The sequence below is a fragment of the Phalacrocorax aristotelis genome, chromosome 1, assembly GCF_949628215.1.
Source record: "Phalacrocorax aristotelis chromosome 1, bGulAri2.1, whole genome shotgun sequence".
Taxonomy (NCBI): Eukaryota; Metazoa; Chordata; class Aves; order Suliformes; family Phalacrocoracidae; genus Phalacrocorax; species Phalacrocorax aristotelis.
Genome location: NC_134276.1, coordinates 8,099,364 through 8,121,757, shown reverse-complemented (window position 1 = coordinate 8,121,757; position 22,394 = coordinate 8,099,364). Strand labels below are relative to the sequence as shown.

At 37.4% G+C, this 22,394-nt stretch overlaps 1 protein-coding gene across 7 annotated transcripts in view; it reads right to left on the bottom strand.

Annotated features, from left to right (window-relative positions):
* The window catches only part of DLG2 (discs large MAGUK scaffold protein 2), a 1,060,076-nt gene that overhangs the window by 238,469 nt on the left and 799,213 nt on the right, over nt 1–22,394 (bottom strand). For all 7 annotated transcript variants that reach the window (XM_075079151.1, XM_075079412.1, XM_075079695.1 and 4 more), the window contains one exon: nt 2,562–2,630. In XM_075079151.1, the coding sequence (XP_074935252.1) occupies nt 2,562–2,630 (69 nt within the window). The remainder of the gene's footprint in view (nt 1–2,561; nt 2,631–22,394) is intronic.

Sequence of the window (22,394 nt, the reverse complement as noted above, 5' to 3'; positions counted from 1 at the left end):
TTAAAACCATTTCAAAAAAATCAAACCAACATATTTTCAAATTCAAACATTACAGTTTTCTTGTTTTTAAGCCACACAAATAAACCATTGGGGATGACAACAAACACCTGTGAAGTTCATGCTTTTATACACTTAATAAATCTGGTCACCACATGTATAGTTATTACACTGTGAAGAATATATGGCTTGAATATAAAGAAAATTTAATTTTTAAAGACATCTTTTTTTTTTTTTTCACCTTGCTACTCTTCTGTCTTTTTGCTGTACATGAAGTTCACAAAAGCCGCCCCCCAAAAAAAAGAAGTTTTGTATATGAATCCATTACCTAGATGAAAAACTACTAAAGTTTTTTAAAAATCTGTTCTAGCCAGCTCAGTTATCACTTATTCAAAACGGCAGAAAGGAACAAATGCCAGCGAATGCAATTGCCTCTATATTTCTTTAACCCTCCCATATTTCATTTCTCCTTCACAGGACCCAATAATTATATTACCTCAGTGACTACGCAGTCAGTCACGCAGAGCCAGCACGCAGGCCACAACTCTAAGCGTGCGCTAGCGATGCCTTGCAGGTGAAGCAGCTATTTACAAACTGCGTCTCAAAAGCAATTTATTGAGCAACCTAAATACAGGACCCTACTGGTGGAATCCCAGTTCCTGAAAGTGAAAAATGACTTTGTTTTGACCTCAAATTGTATTAGCTATAAACATACTTAGCAGCATGGACCTCACAAAAACATTAGAATACGTTGAGCTTTAACATAACAAAATATTTAGGGCTGAGCTGATTACTTATATTTGCTCAGCAGTGTAATGGGCTAACAGTCCCACTTGCCTATGTGAAATGAAATATGACTCAGTGTAAGTTGATTAGTAATAATTACAAACCAGATATTCTTCTACCTCCTGAACAGCAGGAGACCTGTAATATCAATTGCAGATTTCCTGCACTCTAACGATTCATACACAATATACGCAAGTTGTCTGCGTGGCCAGTTCAGATTCTGCAATTTATCTAAAAATTCATGTAGAGAGATTGATTTCCCAATTTCAATAGGAGTCTAAACCTGTAGGATACCGCCTGAATTATGAAGTCCAGTGGACTGAGTCAGAGACATCATAACAGAATTTCTTTCCTTAAATCTCAATTTAGCAAATTCTTTCTTTCCTTCACCCCCCCCTTTTTTTTATCCAGTCACCATTTTAATTGATAAACTGGTTCTTGAAGCTCAGTTTTATTTCAAATATCAATTTATTCATGAGTTGACTTGACAAAAAGACTGGGGAATTTATTACGACTCTCTGTTTGTTAGAGAGAGAAAGAAATCTGAAATGAGGGCACTGAGACGGGTTGCCCAGAGCTTGTGCGATCTCCACATTTGGTGGTAGTCACAGCTCCACTGGACACAACCCGGAGCAACCTGATCTAACTTGAAAGTAGCCCTGTTTTGACCAAGAAGGTTGGATGATGAGGGCTTCATTTATAGAATCGCCTTCCACATGACAGCTCTTAATCCATATGCACCTTCCCTGTTGCAGCTTCATTATTCAGTCTTGTTTTCAATGAATAATTGCTTTAGCTGTCTCACACATTTTCAATAAAAACTTAAAATCTTAGATCTTAGATGTGGTAAGAAAGAAAATGTTGAGACTTGTGAGAAAAGCATTTCAGGCTTCACTTAGGAGTAGATTATTTCTCATATCTACCATTTCATTTTCTGACGGCACCACAGTAAGTTTGTAACATAAAACAAAATACAAGATAACACCTTTCCTCTGTGGAAACTTTGGACTCTCACTTTTATGACAAGAAAGAAAAGCCTTGAAATAAGACCTGAGAGCAGCCAATGACAAGTTATTACCCATGCCTACAAAATATTTCACACAGTTCCACATTTCTATAGGAAGGGAGTAACGAATCTAATATTTTTTTGTAAACTATGCCAGTCTGCAACCAATATCTGTGTTTGTTAAATATCAGCTTTTCTAATATCCTAAAGATGCAAAAATATTATCTGTGGTTGTGATTTATTAATATTTTACCCCATTATTTCTGTTAAAATGGAGTCAGCTAAGTACTCAGAGCTATAACTCTACAATGAACACATTAATATGCACAGATATACATCAGTACAGGATTATTATTCTCTATCAATTCTCTATCTCTTCATCCTTGCTTTGGGACACTGCTTTGTCAAAAACAACTCATGCATACGTTAAGAAAACAGAGTAAGACTTCACTGGGTGTTTCTATGATTAGTGGGAGCCATTTTACAGCTAACACATGCAAATATTAATGCTAGTCAAGTGAGATGAATTGAAGAGATTGTAGCTAATAGATCTCCACGACAGATGTTCTTGTCTCCATGAAAACCAAACCTTTCAGTTTAAATATCTAAAAAAGATCAGTACTAATATGAAAGTATTTATTTCTGCATTTCACAGACTCTGTGGTATGCAAAGCCACATCTAGATAAGAGCTCTGTGTATGTGGGTAGTTCAATGTCTGGCTTAGTGGTAGCTGAGAACTCTACAGGCAGCTTCAACAGAGAATCATCTTACCCTTCCACAGAAATGGTCCGCTGCAAGCTCACTGTGGGTGGACGCGTTGCAGTGCTGTGCTGGGAGTGACTGTATGGCCAAGGAAGAATAAAGAAAAACATTTGTTAAAGAAATACAACTTTCTCTTATTCTTATTGTCTCTAGCAGTTTAGCTCACACCAAAACAGAAATAACAGTCAGGTTGTTCTGCACATGTCTAAAGCATTTTGACTTCAGTGATGCTTATCTCTTCAGAAAAGGGCTCAACCCTACAATCTCTCTTGTTTAAAATCAGGCTTCATTCCTCCTTAAGAGAAGACAATGAAGAGAATAATTCCCCCTTATCTTTCTTATTCTTTTTCAAAAATATTTATATACACACAGTTCAGTGACTTAAAATAACTTATATGCTAATTGTTCTGCTAAATATACTAACCATAAAACACAAAGTTAATTTTGGAGCAGAAAGTAAAACAGTAAATGATAACGTTATCAGTCTAATTCTTAGTGTTTCTCAGGCAGAATGCTCGGTAAAAGAGGACATGCACTGCTTATAATTGCACCATAATGCAACTTTGAATTTTACAAATTTCAACCAACATTCACTATTTCTATCAGATTTTAAGCAGCTTGAGTTTTTTCCACATGAAATTGTATCAGTCTAAGACACAATATTTGGAAAAAACCCATAATATTTTCTAAGCAAAACACAGACTCTGTGAAAAAAAAATCCTTTTGACTGAAAATCCTGAGGTCTAATGGCTTCTCTCATATGTGTTGTGTCATGGTTGAGGAACCTAGTTACCATATTACGTAAACCCATTAAATTACACAGTATACATTAACTTTAGTATTGCACTATTGTATAATACTATTGTACTGTCACTATTTATGTAAATATAAATGGATAACACAGCATCAGCCAAAGACTCTTCTGTGATAATAAATAGCATTCCTTATCCAAGACAATGTGTTTAAAAAATACAAATGAAAAGCAGAAGCATCTGGCTGTATCCTCTGGTTAGTTTAAATGGCTACATCACATAGCGAGGCCCAGTGTTAATAATGCAAAGTACATTGAAAATAAATCTTTAAGTCAGTCTTATATCACTGACTCTACTAACTGCAGATATGGTCTTGCTTTCAAGCTTTGTGTACAACTCGAGCTGTTTGCTCCGAAGCACACCTTATTTTTATTAAAAGCTGAGACATTCCACATTAGTGAGCAACACGTCTATTTTACGTGCGTATTTTTATCCTCTACCATAGCCAATACTGTCTGTCTGACGAGAGATGTGATTTTTCTGTGTAGCACATAGAGCTGTGAACACAATGTCATGCCACAGGACAAAGAGAAGACCTGCCACCTGCTGGTATTCCCTGTTGTGACCGTTGTGCTCTTCCGTCATGACAGTAAACTGCTGTACTCATCCTTGCTCTGAATATTTCAGAAAGCTTGGGGGAAAGTATATTCCCCTTATAAAAAGAACTACAGAGCTTTTTATCTGCTTGATAGCAAGGCATAGGATGTTCAGGAGCATCATGAGTCTCTGGCATCATGGTGTGAACAGAATAGCTGAGTTGGACAAACATTGCAGAATAATATTTTCTAAATATTGGTTAAAATGTTACTTTAAGTTTACACCTTGCAAATGACTTAGGATGACTATTTTTAAACTACCTTTTTTTAGTGTTTATACATTTTTACAAGTTTAAAGTTTAGCTTGTGGCTTGCCTTCTGTCCCTCTCCCTCTACAGAGCTGGAAGGGATCACACATTTTTATGTTCCTGTACTGGCTTAGCAAGCAAAATTAATAAGGAAGGGAACAGCGTCTCCCCTGAAATTTCCCCCTGTATATGTGAGACAGAAGTGGCACTGCAGAGCCATAATTCCTCCATCTTTTCCCTGTGCAGTTTGACTCTGAGAAACCTTATTCTCTGAAGTTGCATCAAGAGATGCAAAAATACAGCTGGTGCAAGGAACAAGAACCCAGCAGAGAGGAGGGGCGATGATGTATGTCACGGCTCTCTAAGTCACACTGTGTGTCAAGGTCTGTTTCTAAGAGAAGGATGGCAAAGCCGTGCCTGAGCTATACTGCCGATGTGAAACCCACCATGGAATCTTTAAACAAGCAGCTCATATTCTTGCAACAGATGCTACTTATTTTCTGGGAAAAAAAATCTGTTAACAAGGCATGGAAAGCTAGCAACTGCAGGTTTCGTGCAGGAATTCGGTTTATTTCAGAAATGTTGTATAACGTTCTCTTTTTCAAAGGAATGTCATAGGAAAGGGTAGCTGAGGAATGACAGCTGATACAGCACTTTGCTTAAAACCTTTAGGTCACCTCTCCCTGTTTCAAGATCTCCTTACTAAAGCCATGGCACGCTGTTATGACCAGAGCCACAATGTCTACATCCAACCACAACTAGCCAAACTAGCTAGAATCCTGAAATCTTCATGCCTTTTCCCAAAAAAGATTTCAGCATCGACCTATTTTTACGCCAGCAACCTTATTTATTTATACAAAAATAAACTCTGACCAGCTTCAAAAAGAATAAAATTACGAGGGCGTTAAAGGTAGGACTTTCAGCTGCTAAGTACTAAAACCAAATAATTTTCCATTTACCTACAGAATGAGCAACTGAAGACAAGAAGACAAGAAGCATATTGAATAGGAAGCATTTGGGATGTGACTATGTTTGGATGTTGCAAATAAAAAAAGAGCTACATTCACCAAAGTAATTTACAGAACGGTGAATTATTGCTCCTGCGCTGGAAGATTCAAAATGAGGAAAGGGACCAGTCTGGTCACTGTAATACAGTCTCAGTCCCCACAGCAATGCTGCATTTTACTGATGAATTCAACTACCATCGAGGATTGATACTTAACTTAGGCGACCTTGTGCAAAACCTAAAGGTTATAACCTCTCTGTTTCTAAATAATTTATGTAGTGGATGAATAAAGACTAAGAATTTTGTGACCATATGTTCCTAATGGCCTTTACACAATTAGCAAAAACTCTCAGTCTTTATAAAAGATGCCTGTTTGACATCGCACAGTTTTCTTTTATATGGAACAAAATACCTTTCTGAACATAGATCCACCTATATCTAAAGTTGATATTGGCTGCGCTCTCTCTGGATTTCACTATTCACATACATTTAAATAAAATGGACATCTTTTTATAAATGCAAAGTGTTACTGTTGAAAACATGATTCCTATTTAGAAAGGTTGGTGAAAATGCTATTTATGAACTTGCTAAGGAAAATCATTGCTAAAACACAAAATTGAAATGAGAGCAAACAGTGGTTTCAGAAGTGATTAGGAGCACCAGGTTCCCTGATTTTGGGTGTCCAGTCTAAAACACTTCCAAAACCCTGCTTTGCCAAAAGGGGATATTCATCCCTTTCAGGAAATCAGATGTGTAACATCTCAGCAGAAGGGCACGGTACCCAGAACTCTCTAATCACTGCTCAGCCACTTCAGAGTGTGTGCTGTTCCACCACATCTGCTTGGTAGTTACCCTCATGCAGCACTGTTATGGCTGGTGCAGGAAACAGCAAATCAACTAAAGGATTATCCAGACAGGCTGGAAAATGAAGAATATTCAGAGGGAAGAGCAGAATCTTGGGAAAACAAAACACATTTCAATGATGGAGGGGAAAAAAAAAAAAAAGACTAGGATGGAAATATTATTTTCTATTATATCGGATGCTCTATTAAGTACCGTAATCCCATAACAAGTATGAATCAAAGCAGTGATTTTAATTCATTATTCTCCTGAAATTACCAAACCACTCAAGCACTAGATGTCATCAGTATCACTCACTGGAATGATTACCTCATTATGCAAAACTATGCAGGGAACCTTATACCTCACTCCTTCCAAGCAAGGAGTTCAGCTATTGGCAATATTCGACTCATGACCTTGGTTTTTTTCATGAGAATAATTCATAACTGGTGATACGAAAACTCATTTTTGGACATAATTATAAAAATTAATTTTCATGCTCAGTACAAACTTATGCCTTCTGAGGTATCGCCATAAATACAACGAAGATGAAAATCAAAACTGCACCCTAATCACTGCTTGACACAAGTGTCTATCCAGTTGGAGACAGAAATAACAGTCCGATATCATTCCTAACCAACTTATTTAGAAGATAAAGTGCCTGGTAGCTTCTGTCAAAGTGGTGGATCTGGCAGAAAGAAGTCGTTCCCATCACTTGCTTAATACACTTATGCATGTGTCAGGTCTTTCGTAACACTAAAGAAAATAAAACTTCTGGGTTACTGCCACCAATATTTTCTATGATGAATGTCTAAGCATAGGCACTTACGCCCCTATTGAGATATGTAGGTAAGTAGCATATTTTCACACTCGCAGATCTAAGTATTCAAAGTCTGACATTTAGACTTATAAAAATGCTACTTTCTCTCTGAAATGACACAGAATGAATGTCTCAATAGTTTTAATAATATGAAGTAATAATATTTCAATGTACTAGTCAGTACTGCAGCCACACAAGATGGATTTTCCCTGAATAAATGAATCTCACATCCCATAAAATACCAGTTTTAACTTGATTCCATTTAATTTTAGTTCAAGACAAGGGGAACATACTATTCTTGTAAGACAATTCATGTGAGTGGAGGAACAAAGAATGAGATTCTAAGTGAATAAGGGGCAAAACAAGGAGCAAAGGATCCAACCTGTCTTTTTTAATGGGTTTAAGTTATTTTTTTTGTTTTAAACTTGTTTTTTAGGCAAGGCCTGCCATTTCATGCCTTTGTAAAATACTAGAAATAGAGCAGTGTGGTGCCAACGTATTTTTAATTATTATTACGAAAATAACAATGTCAGTAAGTATCATAGTAAGAAGAACAGAATTAACTAGTGTCCTTAGTTTTAATTCTGTTGTAGCCCTTCAAAGGATGTTTTGAAGACACTTCTGCTGTGTGGGTGATGCTGAAACTGGAGGCAGCATCATAAACCCATCTTTCCCTGTAGGAAGCAAATGAACTACCGCCTTCCCTGCACGAATGACATGTTCACCAATACACAATATTCCAGTGAAACCCCCCCCGGGATGAAGCAATCACAGTTGGGAAAAATTTATTGTGTTTTACATTTCTATAATGCAATTTGGTAACTGAAAATAAAGACAAACCAGCATTAAGGGATCAGACTGCATGACACAAATCAGAGTTCATACAAAGCCTGCCTATTGCATTGAGGGTGGAAGAAACAAGGTTGTTACAATCTAAAATCTGGTCTCTTTTGCTCATATAAAAACAATACACATTATCTTCATACACTGACGACTAGAAAAGGCATCAGCTTTCCTCTCCCAACCCACCTCCTACCAACAAGGAACAGTTGTCCTTTATTTGCTATATCTAGTCTTGATTTAGGAAACTTTTTCTTTTCATATATCTTTGTTTTGACAAGTCAAACCTGACAACATAAGAGTAATTTTTTGCTTCCTAAATCAATTGACCTGCATCTTCTCATAAAGAAGTGATGATGCCACTAGTGGCACAGGCTGGATATAGACCTCTCTGAACACTGGCTTCGGAGCAGTGTCCTTGAGGTTTTGGTTCTGAAACTGCCACACAGAAGGAAAAAATACAAACCACATTTGTCTACCAATATGTTCTGTGCAGAAAAAGAAAAAAAAACAGCCAACAAACCCAACCCAACAACTACCAAAAAGACAAAATTGGAGTTCTGAGTTATTCTTTGTTATTCACAATACTAAAAGAAAAAAGATTGGTAAATATGATATTGAAAAACCTCCACTAGAGAACAGTGAAGGAAACATTAACATTGTTTGGTTTTATGATGTATTCTCAGCATGTTGTTTCTTATGTCAAGGATTGGAGGTAGCAGTGCTCTTGTTTATAAAGCTTCTAAGCCTTTGCTTTGATGGATGTAAAAGTTTAAGAAGGCAACATGCTTTAATTCCACTAATGTGGAGTTTTAATTCAGAGCAGTGAAGTGAAACCAGCTTTTCCTGACGCTGCCGACAGCTAAACTTCTAACTTAAATGAGTTTTTGCTCTCCTGTGGGATTAATTAGAAGACCAGAGAGTGCTTTTTTGGTATTAATTTTATCTCAGCTACAAACACCTTGATAATATCCAATACTGACAGTTACTGACCCAGATTAGAACTGTCAAACGAACCAGAGAGTCTCCCATCAGAGGTAAATAGGAAACTTCAGAGAACAGGACATCCAACCCTGCTACTTTGAGATCACCCTTAGGCAACAAAGCCACACATCAGATGTAGCACTGTTTTTATGCACAGGCAAGAGCAGTGAGAGCTTTTGGGCTGACTTAGTAACTATAATTAATTTTTTAAAATGGCATCTGTACATATAGTGTACAAATTATATTGCTAGGCTAAATACTGACCTAGTAGAAAACAGAAAAGAAACAAAATGAAGGATTAGGCTGTCACTCTGCCTACAGATATGTAGAATAAGGACCACGGTACATCTCCCTTCAGGTTCTCTGTAGTAATTCCACTTGCACAAGTAAAGTCAGCAAGGTTGCTGAATTCTCCCTCCCTCCCCTTCTTTCCCCCTTTTCCTTCCTTCCTTCCTTCCTTTCTTCCTTCCTTCCTTCCTTCCTTCCTTCCTTCCTTCCTTCCTCCCTCCCTCCCTCCCTCCCTCCCTCCCTTCCTTCCTTCCTTCCTTCCTTCCTTCCTTCCTTCCTTCCTTCCTTCCTTCCTTCCTTCCTTCCTTCCTTCCTTCCCAAAAGCAAAGTGGTTAGCTTAAAGTATTTGAGTTATTGCAGCCCTAAATTAGCGTCATATAGCAGGAAGGAATAATGCAAGGTGAAACTGTGACTCAGAGGAATGTTTCAGCTCCTGGAATAAAGCTAATTATCCACCTCTGTTAGCGGTGTGCCTAAGTCAGCACCTATCTTCAAAGTGGTGAAACATCCACTGACTTTAAATCTGCTTCCTTATGGCTGAGGTAGTTGCAGCAGATAATGATAAGCTTTAAAATATAAAAAGTATGCTTATCTGAGAAGGAATTGTTATTTTAGGTTGAAATAAAATATTTTAAACAGCTGAAGAAGTTTGGAATGATGTGGGGGGAACTGAAAATAATTAGAAATGCTGTTTAAAGGAGTAGAGTGGAGAGGATATGCTGTGATGAACTTTCACATGTAGTCTAATGTTCCCATGTAGGGTAAATAGAGACTTACACAGCACTGTGAAGAACACAACATTGAGCAAACTAGGCATACCGAGTGAAAACCGTAACAATAAAATACTGTGTCAAATCGATACAGAATTAAGTGGAACAAATATTTAGGAAATATGAGACCTGTCTTAATGACTCAGAGACATGGTACCTTGCTTTTTGGGAGGTTATTTTGTTCTAGACATCAGTGTTAGATACTGATTTCTGTTATAACACACATTCTAAATTTTGCTTTAATTCCTCCCTTTCATCCTATCCTTCTTCTAATTCATTATGTTCTGTGTTTGTACCTTCTCCTCATACTCTGGATAGACTTGGGTCTAACCCAACTCTTGGATTTCCAAGGCTTCTGGAAATGAGCCACCTAAATCTCCACTGCATTCCAAGACATTCTGCTACAGCTAAAAAAATAAACCTCCAGTCTTTCTGCTAGCCTCTCAGTTTTATTATTTTTATTGTTGTTATTATTGTTGTTGTTTATATTAGTAATGAATATGAGGAATGATAAAGCTCCACCTGGGAGTCGAAATACTCCCTGATGAAGTTATTTGGACAATTACACCAGCTGAGGACTGAGGTTGACATATCAAAATATGTGCAACAAGCGAAAAACGTGTAGGCAGGTATGAAAAAAAAGGGAATTGTAGAGAAGAGAAAAATCTCACCTTCTCAGTTACTTAAGCAATATCGGATGGAAATGGCCCATCAACATAACAACTGAGTTTGGCTCTAATTACAGCTGTGGAAGAGGATGCAGTGCTACTTTCATGAATGTAAACAGGGAGCGTTTGTTTAGGAATGATAGAAAACTTCCTGACGCACTCTGCATGGCCTCCCAGTTACCTACATCTCATGGTACCCTGGTACCACTGCCTAATACAATGCTGAGTTTTCAGTTCCTCATGGAGAAAGCAGCTGTCACCCTCCCCCCTGCTCTTTGACATGACGCTTAGGTAATTTAACATCACTGGGGTTTTTCTGCCATGCTGCTGCACTCGAATGCCACACCTCACTTACTGTTTGCTATCATTCCTAATTTTCTTCTGGCATTAGTGCTTCCCAAGCATTGCCATTCCAACAAATCGCACAGGGTGTTAGAGAATTGGAGATGGTTTGATTTCTATGTGACAGAGCAACAAGTATTCTCACTGGGTAAAAAGAAATCAGCTTCACCTAAGGAAAACACATGCTGTAGTATTGAAAAATATCTTAATCAATGTAGTCTTCTGTAATGTAATAGAAAGAAAGACAGACTTTAGAAAAAAGCTTCTATTAAGGATCTCTGAGAGGCTAAATAATCAGAACTTGTTGAAACAATTCAAAGGCAGCGTGCTGAGGTTTGTGGTATTACATGGCTGCAAGGTGTCATTCAGCTTCTCACTCATTTCACATATATCATTATTTGCCATTCTTGATTTAAAATGTCAGTATTTTTCCTATTAAAAATGGCAAGCAAAAACATGTGCATCTGTGTATGTACAATCTTTCTTTGGGTATTGATGTAAGTGATAAGAGTAGGAAATGTGGATTTTCAAGTAGAAATTTAGTTCCCTGATTTTCTGCCACCCTGCTGGGCCACTCTACTGCCCACTTCACACAGCTGGTGTGACTGCATTTACCCCCAGCACCAGAAGATGCAGACAGTAGCCAAGGGCCACCAAGCTGAGCCTCTGCTGCAGGGCTCTCTTTGAGCTGAGTGCGCAGCAGTCATCAGTAGCTGTTCATCAGTAGCAAGTGCAATACACAGCACTCACTGCTGTCCCATAACACCAGTGTTGATATATTTCTAGAGCTATGCATTGCTTCTATAACGAAACATATTTTTGCACACAAAGCTTATTAGGTTCCTATGCAAGTAGCGCAAGTATCTGCACCAAAACTCCTTTCCAGTTCAAGCAAATGTTGAAAGACATTTGCAAAGACTTGAAAAATTGATCCACTTTTAAGAAACTTAGAATGGCAAAACCTAGACAGAAGTCAAGGAATATCTCAGAAGTTTTAGGAAAACCCATTGGCACAATAGGAAGAATCATATAAGATTTGCAGTCCAAAAATACCAAATTGCACATCATACATGTATTTACCAGTTGCATTGTTGGGGCGAAAATAAAAAAAGAATGAGTAGGGAAGTTTTCTGGTAAGGAAATTTCTCAAATTGTCTAAAGAAAAAGCTCCTCTAATTTATAGTCTGTGGATACAGCATAAATTCTGAAATACTGTAAACTAGTAAATTGTTCATAACAATGCTAACAGCCAGTAGGACCTTGAATTTCAGAAAGGGTTAAGACCAGAATTTTTACATGAGCTGGTTTATTACTGCCAATAGAACTGGATGAACTCTATTATTTTAGTTGAAATTCAGTTTCAAAGGAGTATGTACTCAACAGGAGGAGAAGAAAACAAATGGTTAAACAGACGCTAGAAAAACCTGTAAAGCCCTCACATTTTCATGTACTTTTCCACCACGGTCCATAGAAGATCATTTAAAGTTATGAATACTACTTATAAGACTGTTAAGAGTTCCCTTCAGGAAACAGAGACCTAATTCCAATTCAGGATGCAAAAAAAGGAAGCATAACATGATTTTAACAGAGAACTCTGTCAGAACAATCTTGTCATCAACGAAATGGGCAGAGATTATGTCTAAATGGTTACACTGATCTTGCAGTAGTGCATTTAGTGACTAGGACAGCTTAGCTTTGCTTTCTCCTCTCGAGGGAGGGTTAACTTTCTTTGCACTGAAAATGACGCTTGAAAAATAATTCACAGGACTTTTATACTGCATCTGCTTCTTTTTTAAAGAGTAGGGAAATGATAGATAAATAAGCCTAATGACAGAGCTCAAATAAATGCAACCCATTAAACTAATTTGCAAAGTTTCTATCTATCTCCATCTAAAGAAAAACAAGCGCATAAAATTCTTTTCATCGTAGAGTCATTTCACTGCATTTTACTATTCAAGATAAAGCATATAGATAATAACAATTAATTAAAGTGATTTAAAACAGCAATGAAAAACTGATGCCAGACCATACCATGCCATTAACAGACATTTCTATATCCCATGAGATTCTGTATCATTACATTTGCACAATAAAAACATTCCGACAGAAATTTAAGTTTTAATATTGTTTCTGCATAATACCAAGTTAATTTCCTCTGTACTTATTAACTCTCCGGTGTGCATTGCAGTGAGTTACACTAACTGTCAAGGTGAAACAGGCAGAAAAGGAGTGTATTCAGCTTCCATGGTAGGGGTTCATTAAAACAAAAAGAATGATCACAAAAGAAAGAATATTAAATTATGATTATGATCTAAACTCTCTCAGAACAGCACACTTTATATTGCAATTACTCCTGATACGATGTTTACTGCACCTGTGTGACACCTTCTGATAATGTTATCCCTTCTATTTGGATATACATTATCTCTATGCAAGCTGGGAACATGGGTTGGACCTTTTCTAACAGACCAGAGGTGAGAATGCAATCTTACATAAGCTGCTATTTAGCCTCACTTTCTCTGTCATTCAGATCAGCCCAGCATGCATGTGTGTATGTGCCATTATCCCAACACAAACCCAAAAATCCTAGAGAAATACACATAGAGGAAAGCAGAAGGAGAAATAATGTAATACACACAAACAAATGACATCCCAACAGAATACATACAAACAGCAGCGAGTGGTAATTTCAAGATGCAAAAGTATAAAGAATGTATTGTCAAAATGAAACATGAACAGTGAAGAAATTCAACAGCTTAAGCTCTTCTGTTTCTAATCTAATCTATATGAACCATTATTCTTGCATCTTTTTTATTTGATAGAAGTTGGAGTTACTCAGCATTTCATGGGAAACATTCATATCAGCATTTTACATTATGAGGTCTAAGAAAGATATATACACCAGAACTAGATTTAAAAGAAATTTAAAAATCTATTAATTTTTTTGTCTTTCTGGGGTTACTCACAAGGGGAGTGTCAAACATAAGCATCTCCCATGGTAGATCACTGTAATATTGTCCAAGCACATTAGTAATTAATTTTGCCAGTCTTTGATTGTAGGGCATAGATTGGACTAGATGAATGATGGGGTAGACAGATTATTTATATGTTCCATTATATCAAGCCTTATATCCCTAAATCAACATATAAAGCACCATTTATTTAAAGATGCTTGTTAAATTCAGTCTTTGAAGAGAAATTTAGCTATTTAGGAAAGAACTGTGAGAGGAATTTTTAAAGAATTTTACTCTCAGCCTGTGATAGTCATTAAGGTTAATTGTTTAGTTACTAACTTAATAGATAAATGATTTGAGTAAAACATTGGAAATTGGTTTTAAAAAATTTGCAAAATTAGCAAGCACACATACATGACTAAGGTGATAAACAGTCAATTTGTGATCCTTCTGGGAACAGATTCAATGTCATTAAGATACTTAGTAAGTCCTGGACAGCAGCCCGAGTTTCCTTCACCAACCTTTTCAAATATTTCTTGTAGGTTAGGCATAATTTCTTATAATTACAATCTTCTCATCAGCTAGCAAACACAAGGTTCCTGGGTTGTGTCAAGGTTACTTTAGTGCGAAGGATGAAGATGCTGCCATATTCTAATTTCAGCTTCCATTTACTCGATAAAGAGCTTTATCTAGAACTAAATCTCTCTTCGCTGCTTCCAACTAATCATTTCTCTCTGCAAGTACCTTCCTTCTTTGGTTCCTAAATATTTTGATCAGAACCAATTGCACTGGGTACTTTGAGAGGAAAAAGAAAGAGACAAATGCTAAGAGAAAGTGTATGAATGACAGACAGACGGGAGCACACAGAAGCATGAAGCAATCAATAAAAATGGTCACAGTTGGATTTATACCAACAACTCATCCAATCTTAACTTGGACTAAAAACAGAATTCTATTGTCATTTAGCACTGTAAAAAGAAATAGTCACGCAAGGAAGCCATTTTGGAGATGGGCATCTTGTGTCCATATTTATCCTGCGCACATGAACTGAGCTAGCGTTGCAGCTTTTAGCTTCAGTTCTCCATGTGTTATTTTTGAGGACAAAGCAGTTCTGCTGAAAACCTATGAATACCCTGCAATCAATGAAAAACTTCACATATGAAATATGGATTATTCAGATGATACAAAAAAACTGATGGAGGATAAGCCCATGCATTGGATGGTCATCCACATTTTCAAATCTTGCGTTTGCAAGATTGTCACGAAATTCCATGGCAATAGGCTCTTGTGTTTACAATTCCTTTGATACACTATTTTATTCCACGCTATGCCTCTCCTCCAACTTATCAGGTATGTCTACTATTCTAGAAAATATCTATTTAAATAATTTTATTTTTAGCCAGTGGAATTCTCCAAATCCAACTCGATAAACATACACCAAGAAACCCAGAGAAGATTCTTTCACTCATCGGATACTTCTGGATATAAAATGCTCATTTTTCTACCCAAGTTAAGTGAAACAGTTTGATTGCTGTTTTTTCTCCTGGTCCAAAGATCAGCCTGGAGACATTCTACACCTTTGAGGCATCTAAATTAATTTAAATTTTCATTTTATTATTAATTATTATTAGCTACAGAATCTTTTTTTATACCAGTCAGACATTGCTACACATCAGTCCCAAACACCACATCTTCCCTTTCAATGTGAATGCAGAATGTATAAATTAGTGTTTGAAAATATTAAATAATTCAATTTATGTATTTCACAGATGGCAATCCAGACAATTAAATATTCCTGCAGTAAGGGTTACACTATGCACACCTCTGACTGAGACCAGAGGTAAAACAGCCAGCATCTTACAGAAGAAAATATAACATAATTTATTCTCACATTATAGCTCATCTTATTCTCTATTTAGAGACTGGTTTAAGCCTTGAGAGATGAAATGATAATACCCTTTAAAAATTTTTATCATGACCTATTGTAATTCACTCTGCTTTTTCTTGTTAGAAATATTAGTCCCTTTGCATTACTACCAAATTCCTGCATATTGGTTAATCAAGCTGTGAATCAACATTCCCAAATCAAATGGCTGCTTCTACTTTTTTTTCCAGCAATTTATTTTACAAGTCAATCAAAGTTATCTCAAATCTTCAAAAAGATAATTATATTGATTTCAATTCATAATTATGCTGATAAAATTTCAGTTTGCACAATGTATTCTTGATGTGTGTGCTTTGTTTGGTGCGTCTTTTGGCAAATGGGTCTGAAACTTCCCAGCCTCATTGTGAATTTCCTTTAGGAACTTAGTAAAGCCATTTACTCTTTCTGTTTGCCAGCTCCCTGTCTCTAAAAAAAAACAAAGATAAATGAGATGCCCATACCGTTGTAATGATGGTAGCAATATTAATATATTTAGGTAAAGAAGACTAAAATTAATTTGTGCTGTTCATCATTTCTGTGAGCAAGCTGAAGAAAACCTGTCATTTCCTAAGTTGGATCAATGTGACATTTCTGTTAGTTGACACTGATTAAGCTTAGGGTTTTTTGTTGTGAAGTGGTAATGCAAGAACAGCAGAATTGGAAAATTTAAACAGGAAAACATGAAAGGTTGACTTGGACAAAATTATATAAATCTGATGTGAAAAACCCCCAGCATATTCTATCCTAATGAAGAGCTGATTTACATTAACTTCTATAAAAATCCTCTCTCTTATTAAGCTAAGAGTGGTGATTACTAAGAACTAGAATGTCGTATGGCAGCACTGTGTTTTAAGGTTCGCTCCTCAGCAATGGTTCATGCTGCTTAATTTATTTAAGTCAACAGCAAATAAATTTATCATTCCAATCATTTAAGAATTTATTTTCCAGGTGATGCTATTCTTTATGAAGGACACCCAGTAGTACATTCAAATAGATTGTGACTTCTTGAGAAACAATCTTCGAGATGCTAAAAAGGATGATGTCATGTGATTTGGGAGTTAACCTTGACTTGAAAGTACGAACCTGCTTATACTATTATATTGCCATGCTTGTTCTTGGATAATCCAAGCTACAGCAAAGTCAATGTAATTCTCCTTCTGACTTCACTGAGATATGATTTTGGTTTTGGTATTGTACTGATCTTCCTTTGCAGACACCTGCTGCCTAATCCCACTTTTATCAAAACAGAAGACTCTACCCTTCTTGTCATTAATTCAAAGCTCTATGATATTTTACAAGATTGTATCAGAAAAAAGTAGGAAAGGCAAGAAAAAGAAATAGGCTGAACATGATTCCAGTGTTCTGACCATTGTCAGTATGGTTTGGGTCTTGAATTTTTGTTGCAAAGTGCAACCTTCCAGTACCAATGGGAACGCTAGTTGTTGAGTGATGACTACAAAACCTATCTGGGAAACCAGGTAAAATCCATTCAGAAAAATATACTAATTTTTCCATCAAGAATAAATTTCCCTCTTGCATATTTCCCTTTCTAATTGCTGTGCACATACCAACCAGGAGAAGTTTTGATCATTGGAGCCTCAAGATTCTAGACAGCACCTGTGATTTCAATGACACTCACGAATTCACTGCCTACTTTAGACGTTTCCATAAAACAAGATTTTTTTTACACATTCACTGAAGTGGTATAATGGATGTGAAGGACTGATATGAAAAATTAATAACGCTCACTCACACTGTTGAATCTCAAATGTTAACAGGAAATTCTCTTCTGCATGGTGCAACGACAGTATTGTGTGAGTTTGTATCTAACCAAACCTGTATTACTTCTGCTTCCACCCAAGTCTGTATAGCCACACTCTTGCCACAGATACTACAGAAGCCCTCCTACCTGCAGCTCTTAGTCAGCGTACCCTGAATAGGCTGAGTTCTGGTTACAGCTTATGCAATCTTCATTAGCTCAGCAACTGAACTGACTACACATATTGCTGACATATGCTGACCAAGTCAACTGTTAATCAAGGTTGGCATTGATTGGAAGCATGTTAGACTAACCTAACTTGTCTAGAACCAGCTCGGGAGTATCTGAATGGTCTTGCATTGAGCTGCGCAGATGCACCTTACTACTAGTGAGTAGCAAGTGACACTTGGTTTCTGTACTGTTTGTCCCCCCATGTGGGCTTCAGGGCATTTCAGGTGTGCATATTGATACATTTTCCCTTTACACAGTGTAATACTCAGGCTGCTTTTTAGGAAAGCTTGTCTTAAGGATACAGTTGTTGCTATTCAGAATTCAGATTTGTTATAAATCAGTATAATCAAATCAAAAGCAACTTGTGATGTGAAAGAACATATACACAAGTCTACTCTCACATTGTAGAGTTATATTCTTTTCCTTGGTCCCCACTTCATCAGGGTAGTGATTTCAACAGCATAAAAGCAAGAACTATAATGACTCTCGAAAGATACTGCTAGCAACTCCAATTATCTGTGGAATGATTAATTTTCTGCATGGAGTATGGAAATACTCTGGAAAAAGAAATTGTCTATGCCTCTCCCTGGGGATTGTAATGTTTCTGTTCCAGTATTTCCTTAACAGTATTGAAATACTAATTTTGAAAGTCAGACTAAATCTTCCTCTCTTTCCCTCTGTCAGCTAAAAAAATGTATTTTAATATCTTGTCACTTCAGCTGACCTTGCTTTTTATGCAGTAACAATAGTGGTTTTATGCACTATAAGCATTATTTTAAAAAAAAATCAGATAAGGTAGCTGATTCCACTGCTATTCTTTAAAAATGACATTAAAACCTTTTAAAGAATAAATTGTTTAAGATCCCAAAATGTTACCAAATTCTACATGCAAATTTACAATGACAACGTAGCTAAATTTAGGTTCAACCCAAAAAGGTCAGTTGCATAACTAGACTTTCACAAAATTCAGGGATATTTAGACCTTGTAACCCTTTCTGCACACCTAATGGGTGGGGTTTTTTTCTTTTCTTTCTTAGCAAAAGCAAATAAAATCATTTTCCAGTGACTTCATATAGATACAGCAGCTAAACTAGAATGACTGTGGTTTACGATGAAATCCTATGTCAGTTTGTCTTACTATAAACATTGATAGCTATATCTACATGAAAATGAATTTAAATCAATAAGAAAAAAGTTCAGCAGTCCTCTCATTTCACCAAAATGAAAGCTTAACCCAAAATAAGGGTGGTATTTATTCAAAGCCAGGATGGTATTTAAAAACACCTCACTAGCGGTAACACAGGTACTAAAATGTACTATGTAGGTAAAGGGGAGTTTAGTTTACCACAATCTTCTCCATTTTCATAAACCCCTTTGTAGTAATTGTGTTGCCAGACTGAATCAGGGAACCATGGAAAGCAGCACCCTCAAAATTCTTTCGAGTCCAACCCAAATTTACATAAACATTTAAAGTTGTGAAGGTTATGGTTATCATTACTTATATCACACTGAAGTCTCTGCAAACAGATGGTTCCAATTATATAGTCAATATTTTCAAAGACTAACAAATGCTTTTCTGAAATAGGAAATGTGACGAGTACTGATCAATAAATATTTCTGCAGTAACATGAGAAATATATAACCGCTTGGTTACGTTCCTCCTAACGATAGTTATATGTTCTTTTAAAAACAAAGACATAGCAGAAGAACCTGTTCCCACTGTTTAGCCTTTGGCTACTGAAATCAATTTTCCCATTACCATGGGAACTGATTGTTACCCTCACAGACACATAAAGGCACAGGTACCTTCTGATAGTGGGAATAAAAAATCTGAAATGGAAAGCAAAAATATATAGGAATTTTAGAGTTGACACAGGAGGCGGGTGACATCAGGTCAGGAGTGGTCTTTTTTTAATGTTAGTATCTCTGTGTTTCTGACTATTCCATTAATTAGTATTTTATACCTTTTTGACAGAAGTAAAGGCTGTAAATCGGCGACTACAGGAGATGAGGACCTAGTTTAAACAGCTCGTTCAGTTTTGCAACAACTTCCACAACTCTGTCCACAAATGGGTTTGCAGTATCTTTGGCCCAGCACAGACTCCACAAACAGAGCTACCTCCTGATTTCTGTATCACAAGCATATTTTTAGAATCACAGAATGGTTTGGGTAGAAGGGACCTTTAGGGACCATCTAGTCCAACCCCCTGCAGTGAGCAGGGACACCCTCAGCTAGATCAGGTTGCTCAGAGCCCCGGCCAGCCTGACCTGGAATGTTTCCAGGGATGGGGCATCGACCACCTCTCTGGGCAACCTGGGCCAGCGTTTCACCACCCTTGTTGTAAAATATATATTTTGCCCAATCTAAATCTACTCTCAGTTTAAAACCATTGCCCTTTGTCTTGTCACTACAGACCTGCTAAAGAGTCTGTCCCCATTTTTCTCATAAGCCCCCTTCAGTAAGGTGTCCCAGAGCCTTCCCTTCCCCACGCTGAACAGCCCCAACTCTCCCAGCCCGGCCTCACAGCAGAGGGGCTCCAGCCCTCAGATCATTTCTGTGCCCTCCTCTGGACCCGTCCCAACAGGTCCATCTCCTTCCTGTGCTGAGGGAGCCCAGAGCTGGATGCAGCTCTATGAGATCATTGTTAAATCTCTTTTAGAGACCGGGAAACAAAGCACAAAATCATTAACTACCTTGCCTAAGACTGCGGATCCGTGTCAGACAGAATTGGGGCTGGCTTCAAGAAACTAATCTTGATTTAAAAAGCACTTCAGGGGGGTCTCACCAAAGCAGAGCTGAGGGGCAGATCCCCTCCCTTGCCCTGCTGCCCGCGCTGCTGGGGATGCAGCCCAGGGGACGGCTGGCCTTCTGGTCTGTGAGCACACATTGTCAGTTTGTGTCCAGGTTTTCATCCACCAGTGCCCCCAAGTCCTCCTCTGCAGGGCTGCTCTCGTTTTTAGACATATCCCTGTTCAAAGTCAGGTCTTACTTGACTTGGCAAAACTATAGAAATGGGCATATTTGAAAGTATCTACATATAGGGCTTATGTCAACAATAATAAATGGTGATAATTAGATATAAAATAATCTGGGGGTCTGAGTCAGCACTACATTACTCCAGTGGGATAACTGTAGTTTAAAACAAGACTAGCACAGGGCTGGGGGAAGGTTCGTTATTACTGTTGTTATAATTCTCTTGCATTTCCATGACAAATTACACTGCTATAATTAGAGGTCCCACCTGCTTTCCATGATGCCTCCTATCACTCCGCTTGGTACTAATGATCACTCCTTTTTATGCAGTGCAGAAAATCATGCATATCTGCACCTGTTGGAAATATCTTTTTATTCTGAGGGCTGCTGGTGATGTCTATGGATGTGTGTCACTTATTTCACAATTGGACAAAATAGAAGGAAAGTCTTAATTTGCCAAGGTCATACAAGCTGCCAATGGTACAGGGAAATTTCTCCGTTCCCTTTGCTCTAACCAGTAAGCTTTCTGCTCTTTTGTGGGCAGCTGCAACCCTGGAAATTTATTCTTCCCCCAGCGGGTAGGTTCCCTTCCCCCATAGGTAGCCACAGGGTAGCTTTATTTACCCTGTCTCCGTGGTAATATTTCATTTCTAAGCTCAGAGGACTCTCTTGGGGTAAAAAGAGTAATTTGTTCTCCAGGTTAAACCTCTTGAGTTTTTTGATGAGCTGAGAGTCTAGCAATTACTGTGACAGATGGAGTGATGATTTTTATGATGTGGAATCTTGTCCACAGGAATGAAACTGAAATCTCCAAACCCATTTTGCATATCGGCCTTTAGACAGTTGTCAGGTAATAACTGTCATTAACGTTTGTCACTGTGGACAAGATTTGAATTAGTGAATGGCTCCATTAGCTTGTTACTGTAACACTCCTATACAGAGTGACACTTTCTGTCAAATTTTTTGTCATTTATTCTGAATACACTTGAACCAGATATGGAACCAATATTAAAAATGTGGTTTTGAACTTCTCCCAAAAGTCACAAGCTTTTGAACGTTGTGCCTGGAATTTTAGTGCTCTATTATTTTGGAAGAACTGCTTCTTCTATTCTTTCAAAATTCAGGGGCAATTTCAGAGGGGGGATTTTTAGAGACCAGAGCAAGATGTTTGAGAGGGTGTTTATATATAATGAAAATAAACAATATTGTGTCTCGCAGAAAAGACTGTTTCAAACAACACAGTTATGGTGTGGACTTAGTTATGAACTGGCTGTTTGGATTTTCATGAGACAGTCTGAAGCATCGTTCCTCAGGCAGGAACCAGTTAGAAGTGGCCTGCTACCTTTCTAGTCTCCTGGTTCTAGTCTTCACCATTAACCCAAAACAAAGACACAGGAACTGGCATTTGGTACTTCAGGAGCATTTCCTGCGTCATTCTTACAGACCGAGTTTCAGAGCTTGCTTATAGGCGTGGAAAGGGAAGAACCATCTTTCCCTTGTTCCCAAATATCTCTTTGTAGCTCAGTTTGTAATTGTAACAGCAGGGAAAATTTAATAGTAGTGATTTACAGATGTCTTCTTACTGAGAACTGGTATTTTTTCTTCTCTAAAGACATAGTAAAGAAAATACTGCTACTTAACTAAACTGAGTTAGTATTTCTGTCCAGTTTATGAGCTAAGAATATACAGTTTCATTTCTATTGGTGCAGAATATGAACAAAAGAAGATCTGCAGAACAACAAAGCACAGTATCTGTGAAAATCAAGTCATATATTCCAAAAATATG